The 7,526-nt window shown below is 37.2% G+C and overlaps 1 protein-coding gene across 1 annotated transcript; it reads left to right on the plus strand.

Annotated features, from left to right (window-relative positions):
* Window positions 1–3,588: 3,588 nt before the first annotated feature.
* LOC120935354 (somatostatin-1) lies at window positions 3,589–5,811 on the plus strand. Its single transcript, XM_040347476.1, has 2 exons — window positions 3,589–3,834; window positions 5,433–5,811. Exons 1-2 carry the CDS (start codon window positions 3,700–3,702, stop codon window positions 5,643–5,645), a joined length of 348 nt encoding a protein of 115 aa, XP_040203410.1. The 5' UTR covers window positions 3,589–3,699; the 3' UTR covers window positions 5,646–5,811.
* The last annotated feature ends 1,715 nt before the right edge of the window (window positions 5,812–7,526 follow it).

Consider the following 7,526-nt stretch of genomic DNA (forward strand, 5'->3'; position numbering starts at 1 on the left):
ATAGATAGATAGATAGATAGATAGATAGATAGATAGATAGATAGATAGATAGATCTGTAAATAACACATTTGCGAGTTAAAGTGGTTGTAATAGTCAGAGAGTAAGATTTATGCCAGCCCCTTTGTTCTAGTAAGGTATACTAGACATTGTAAATGTTTTTTTTAAATTATGCTGCTAAATACCTTATTTCAGATTGCGTATGTGCGGTCACGTGACCTCCCACCGCTCTCTTCCCCCCTTCTAAAGGCTACAGCGAGAGGGGCTGAGATTCCACTCTGATGTCAGCTGGGAAAACACGTGACCGCTGTGCTGTCTGCTGGGCTTCCCCCGCTGTAGTCCTTAGATCTGGAGAGGAGAGCGGCGGGAGGTCACGTGACCACACAGAGAAGGTCTGAAATAAGGTGTTTAGCGGCATTATTTAAAAAATAAAAAATAAAAACATTTACACTGCGTAGTATACCTTATTAAAACAGAGGGGCTGGCAGTAATCCTACTCTCTTACTTACTGCCAGCTACTATAGTGACAGGAGGGGAGTGGAGGAGATCGCTCACACACTAGGAGCTGACAGGCTGGAAGGGAGGAGGAGAGAAGAGAGACTATAACACAGTGGGATGACAGAGGCACGTAAATTGAACACAGTATTATGGATCAGCAGCCATGATTACCGTGGGCAGTTCACCTAGGGGGACACAGGCAGGATAAACCAGTTTTTTTACAGCATAGAAAGGGATAGATTAGACAGAATAAGCACTATGCTGTTTAACCTCCTGGGCGGTGTTCCCGAGTCTGACTCGGGGTGAGATTTTTGGGCTAGGATCGGTAACCCCGAGTCAGACTCGGGCTTGCCTCGCTGGATGTACAGGGAGTGTTTACTTACCTTGTCCCTGGATCCAGCGATGCCACCGCGCTGTGTGAGCGAGTGGGACCTCGCTCGATTCACACAGCGTCCTCCTGTGCCGCCGATCTCCTTTCCCTGCGACGTTACGACGCACGGGGACGGAGAACGGCGCCAAATTTTAAAAAGTAAACAAACACATTACATACAGTATACTGTAATCTTATAGATTACAGTACTGTATGTAAAAAAAACACACCCCCCTTGTCCCTAGTGGTCTGCCCAGTGTCCTGCATGTCATTTTATATAATAAAAACCTTTTTTTCTCCCTGCAAACTGTAGATTGTCCATAGCAACCAAAAGTGTCCCTTTATGTCAAAAATAGTTTTAGATCAGCTAGAAAACAGCGATAATAAATTATAATCACTTGCAGAATTGTGCGATAGCGATTTGTGGGGAAATTTGTCATAAAAAATAAAAATAATGACAACGACAATTCTGCAACTGAGCAAATTTCAGTGATTTTGATTTGATTACATTATTGAATAATTTTTATTATAATTATATTATTATTTGTTATAATTATTTATAGTTATTTATTATATTATAATTTATAATTTTGTTTTTAAAAAAATGTCATACCCGGGATGCCTATTAGAATCTTGTTTGGTCAGATTTAAGTGAGTTATTTCTAAAAATTACAGACCTACAGTATAAAACGCCAAATTTCCTTGCAAATAATGGTACCGCTTTCAGCATGTTTTTTCTGAAAGAATCATACCGCCAGGGAGGTTAACCTGCTTTAAAGGAACAAGGTATTTTTTTTTAGGGTAACAATCTCTTTAAAGGAACACTAAAGGTTCGTTTTTTATTAGATCAATTGATAGCTGTAAGCTACAGCATTTAAATATCACTTACCTCGTTTTTCCTTTTGACCTCCAAAATACAGTAATCCAGGTTTGAAAATGCCATTTCCTGTCTCTCCTCTTTTTGCTTTCCACCAGCATCTGAGCTGTTTTGCATGGTGGAAAGCAGAATGTGCTCACCCCCTCCCTATGACTACAGCCCTGCGTAAAGATGCTCTCTTATCCCTCACAGGCATGGAGGCTAAGCCTAATGGGAACTGTAGTTCCCAATAGGCCGTGATGTAGCAAGAATGAATGCGCACCGCAAACCAGGAAGTCAGTGAGAATAACGATTCAGGAGTGCTGGAGGTGAATAAAACAGCTCGATTAAAACAGACAGGTATCAAACTAGTTATAATGCAAAACATTACTTTTTACTTTATCAGCTACTGTCAGACTTTAATTTAAGAGGAAAATATTTTTGTCTTTATAACCCCTTTAGCTTACACTGTTTGCGATGCGGGAACCACCACGATTCCTGTGTGGGTTCTCGCATTGCATCTGAATCACAGGAAGTTCCCACTGACATCTGTGAACCGCTGTGGGTATCAATATAAAGTTAATGTTGCAGAACGCAGTGCAAACTGTGGAATTGGATTGCATGGGTCTGAACACCCATGCAATCTGATTCCAGTGCGGACCTAAAAAGGGTCCTGCAGCATTCTGGTGCACATGCGATGTGATTTAAGCCATACAAACTGTATGGCTGAATTTACATCGCACAGATACTGCATCTGATGTGCACAGCAGTGTGATTCGAATCACATGCGATGCGTGGCATCGCATAAGTGTGAACCCAGCCAAAATGTTCCTTAACAATAGCTAGTCTTGCTAGTCATATCTATGTGCTCTGAAGTTGCCCATGGACATTGGAAAATATGTAACCAAAGAGCACTCCATAAACTTGAAAGGTGGTTCATAAACTTGTTGATTTACTAAAACTGGAGAGTAAATAATCTAGTGCAGCTGTGCAAGGTAGCCAATCAGCTTCTAACTTCACCTTGTTCAATTAATCTTTCACAATAAAGCCTTGAAGCTGATTGATTTCTATATAGAGCTGCACCATATTTTGCACTCTCTAGTTTTAGTAAATCAACCCTAGATTTCCTAAACGGATTGCTATGCTCCAGGAAGATGTCAAGCAGCAGGTGTTTGACATGAAATTGTCACCCAGTCCTGCCCAAAATTGCCAAGTGTCATTTCATGACTGTGGACTGCTTAACCAAAAATTCTTTGAGGCATTCCATTAAGCTTCTGAACTTGGATAATAGCTCTAATGTTTTCTTGATTTATGTAGTAATTCAACACACATAATAAAGCTTTACAAATCAACGACATTGGCTATATTATTTTAAAATAAAAATTCAGATTGGTAATTGTTTTGTTCTTTGTACATGCCTTCAAGACCTGTAGCATAAACTATTCTTAAACCGAAGTGAGTAAAAGCAACAAAGTTCTCAATATAGTCATATTCATCTTCCCATCGATGATCTGCATTTTCAAAAAAAAATTAAAAAAAATTAGAAGGAAAAAAATAATGGAAATGACAAACAGCGGATTTATAGACAGGGAACACAGGGTTGTGACTCTGGCACAGATCAGGTTAAATGATCTTGAGGAACATAGAAACCAATTATGTTTCAATTATGCTGAAAGCTTATGTAAACAGTATAACAATAAAATAGCAGAAAAAAATATAGAAACCTCTTAAAATTCCTTCTCTTGTTGGTGGCTTTAGTGATTTATCTACTTTGGGGTAATGATGCGTAAAAGTGGTGGTTATCTCAGGAAAGAGAGGGGGAGGAGGGGGCTCTTCCTTCACTGACGTCATATAGAGAATTTAAAAGGGGGCTAAAGAGATCCCAGGAGCAGAAGCAGAAGAAACAGTCACAGGAAAGCTTCATTTCTGTTCTGATAGCACCGTTTCCACAGTCAGCTGAGAGAACTTATTGAAGAGATGCAGTCCTGTCGAGTTCAGTGTGCCCTGACCCTACTCTCACTAGCTTTGGCTATCAACTCAATCTCAGCTGCACCTACAGACCCAAGACTACGCCAGTTCCTGCAGAAATCTTTGGCAGCAGCAGGAAAACAGGTATGTAACCTCTTAAATTTAATTTTCTGTCCAACCAGCAGAAACACTGACAGGGATAGGGACCTTTTTACTTGCAGATTTGAAATGAATATTTGTATCACATCACAGAGTGGTACTGTGGATACAAGATAGGTGCATATTTGTTAACTCATATAAAGGATACAAGGTGCCTTGCTATATAATAATCAGGTAAGATTTTCAGGGTCTGCTACAGAACTTGTGGCTTAGTCTTAAATAGTTCAACATTTTGTGTGTTGCATATTGTTTATTCCAGACTGACCTGAACCTTAATTGTTGGTTTATGTACAGCAATGTTGCACTAGATTGGCTAACATCAGTGTTGAGCTATCCAAGGTGCTGAATGTTCCAAAAGATTTTGTGCAGTCTGTGGGGTCGTATATGAAAACTTAAGAAAACTAACCTGAAGCAGTTGCATATAACAACCAAACATTTTTTGGACAAGTAGCATAGAAAATTAAAAATAAAATGTAAAATTTTAAATAAAACTAGATTTAATGAAATGGGATGAAACCGTATTTTGTGCTTTCCTACAGTTGTCATATAACAACCACAGTTATGCACAATTTATATGCACAATATATATATATATATATATATATAGATATATATATATATATATAAATATATATATATATATATATATATATAGATATATATATATATATATATAAATATATATATACATATATATGTATATATATATATATATATATATATATATACTGAATCTATCTATCTATCTATCTATCTATCTATCTGTCTGTCTATCTATCTATCTATCTATCTATCTATCTATCTATCTATCTATCTATCTATATCTAGATATATATAGATCTCCCTCTCTCTCTCTCTCTATATATATATATATATATATATATATATATATATATATATATAAATATATATATATATATATATATATATATATATATATATATATATATATATATATATATATATATATATATATATATATATATGTGTATAAAGCACATTTCAGAAAAGACTGAGATTACACAGCTTGACACAGTGGATTATAACTTCTGTAATTTAAAAAGTGAAACATAGTTACTAAATGCTGTATTATATGCATTTCTCAACATGCGTCTCAGTGCATAATGATGTTCAACCTTGCAATAAAAGATGTTTAATGCAGCATTTCATAAAGAGAACAAGTAGTTTCAAAACTATTTTTTTCCTTTATTTTTTACCCCTTTTTATTGGTTGAATTAGACTTGTGCAGACTAACTATGTAATTCCAGACACCTCTGAAGTTTAAGAGGACAACCTGTCATTTATCCATTTTATTGAGCGTACATAAATCTTATGCTAGATATAACATTTTCTAGTATAATTATTTCTGATATGTCTGACATTTGATATTCGTATGCTTTGTGATTACATGCCTACTATAATTTTTTAAAGGGTGCTAAAAGAAATTTATTGTGCAAAGTATCTCCTGTGCATCTGACTTAAAACGACAGTTGAACCATTGTACTAATATTTCTAATACAACCATTATGTGTAATTTTTCAGAGTATTTTGAATCTAACAACTCTTTTCCTCTCTGTTTGCAGGAGCTGGCTAAGTACTTCCTGGCAGAACTACTATCAGAGCCATCTCAGACAGACAATGATGCTTTGGAATCTGATGACCTGCCCAGAGGTGCTGAACAAGACGAAATCAGGTTGGAACTAGAACGGTCCGCAAACTCCAGTCCAGCTATGTCCCCCAGAGAACGCAAAGCTGGCTGCAAGAACTTCTTCTGGAAAACATTCACATCTTGTTAGCCTTCAACAGCCTCCCCTACCCTCTGGTCCTTTATTTTCCTACTCCTTCGACCCTAGACAAAGCCTTGATCATACAAGCCGAAGACTGTAAATACCACACACAGTTATGGTGAATAAAAACATGTTAATTTGGAGTTGTTTAATAAAACTTTTAGTTCAAACTGTAGATAGTTTGCTTGGGTTGTGATTTTCTTTATAGTTTACACGATATGCACTTTTCAATTCTTACAGATGTACTATTTTTTAATTATCTGTTGCAATAAAGCGTGTTTCAAGCTATGAATTTAATCTTTAGTCTTTGTCATCATTTTTTTTAAAGTCAAAGGGTGCATCAGGACAGTAGACAACCACCATTCCCATCAGTGTTGCCAACCTCCCGCAACATTTAGTACTGACAAAACATGTCACATTTTTTACTGAAAACCTGAAAAAATTATCCTATTAAAAAATAAGACAACTACTATTAAAACAGTAGAAACACAATATGGAAACACTGACAATACCCCTAAAAAGTAATTTTCCTGGTTCAGAATTAAAAACTCAACACAGCCACTGATATTTACAGACAGTTTTAAAAAAAAATCTCAGATTTTTACAAACTGTCAGTAAATTTACTGACGGTTGGCAACCCCGATTTCCATACGCAGGTGTCTCATCTGATCAGCATTTTACAAACAGAGGAGAGAATGTTGGGTTAACCTATTCAGTTCTGGAGTACATATAAGCTTGGCTGTATACAGGTAATACCATCATCTAAGAAAAAGCAGTAATCAGCTTACATTGTTTAATGAGACTCAATGGTTTAATCCTCTTCATTGTTTATGCCATGAAAAAGATAGAGGCACTTTCACTAGCAGTATATTTTAATAAGGATTGCATAGCTCCCCTTACCTTGTGGCAAAGTTTCCCCCAGTGCAAAATGTTGCATGTAATTCCACTACCTGTCTTGTAAGTCAATGAGCAGCACAGCAGGCATCAAACTAAATTCAGTAACGACAGAGCGATGCTCATCTTTCTCCCCTCCCACGTGTTCATCAACACACAAGCTCTACGGAGAGGAGATACATCTCCATACAGTCAATGTGCGTCTTTTGTTGCATAGCCTGCCCCTTGTATACACATTGCACATTTCCTGCTCAAGGTTTTTTTTTTTTAAGAGAATAAAGATAGAGGGTTATTATAACTTATTTATCAGTACCAAAAATGCAGCCACTGATATCAATTGACCTCAGACATTCACATCTGCTAAATCAGATAAGAAAAACCCTGTACGGTGGGATACACTCAATGCCCCCTCCCCTCACCACTGCAGAAGTTAAATGCTTGTTAGGTCCAGGGGTTAAGCTGTATTACTTGACTTAATTCTTTGCTCTCTATGCTGGGTGACCAGTCCCTCAGTCCCTCTCCTTTAAGGTGCACCAGCTATACAGTAGTATATAATAGTCACCACTACTGTCATCACATACAATGCAGAGCCAATAGCCTTTTCCTGTACCCCAAGACTTAACAAGCATTTAACCCTTGCAGGGGGAGAGGTGCTGGGTACTGCAAGGGTTCCAGCCTAGAATTCAGCTTTAAAAACAGCAAACAAAATGTTTTGAAGCATGTTTCTGCCATGTTAAGGAACTAACATATAAAGAGAATGAGAAATGAAATGAAAGAGAATCTTATACAGCATATGTGTATAATTGTATAAATTCAAAGTGCAGAGCTTCCAGCACAGGAAGTGAGGCCCTACCTGAAAGTTCCCTCTCATGCTAACCTCCCCCCGTAATCTCACCCATCCTATTAATCCTCCTAAATGTATACTTAAACACTTGATTGCACAGACACCTCTTCTTTGTCAATATCCTCTGCACCAAAGACCAGACCTTTCTGTGC

This window comes from Rana temporaria, chromosome 4 (assembly GCF_905171775.1).
Source record: "Rana temporaria chromosome 4, aRanTem1.1, whole genome shotgun sequence".
Taxonomy (NCBI): Eukaryota; Metazoa; Chordata; class Amphibia; order Anura; family Ranidae; genus Rana; species Rana temporaria.

Coding starts and splice junctions, on each gene's coding strand:
- LOC120935354 (XM_040347476.1), top strand. CDS start 3,700: ATGCAGTCCTGTCGAGTTCAGTGTGCCCTGACCCTACTCTCACTAGCT. Junction 3,835..5,432: donor TGGCAGCAGCAGGAAAACAG/GTATGTAACCTC, acceptor CTCTGTTTGCAG/GAGCTGGCTAAGTACTTCCT.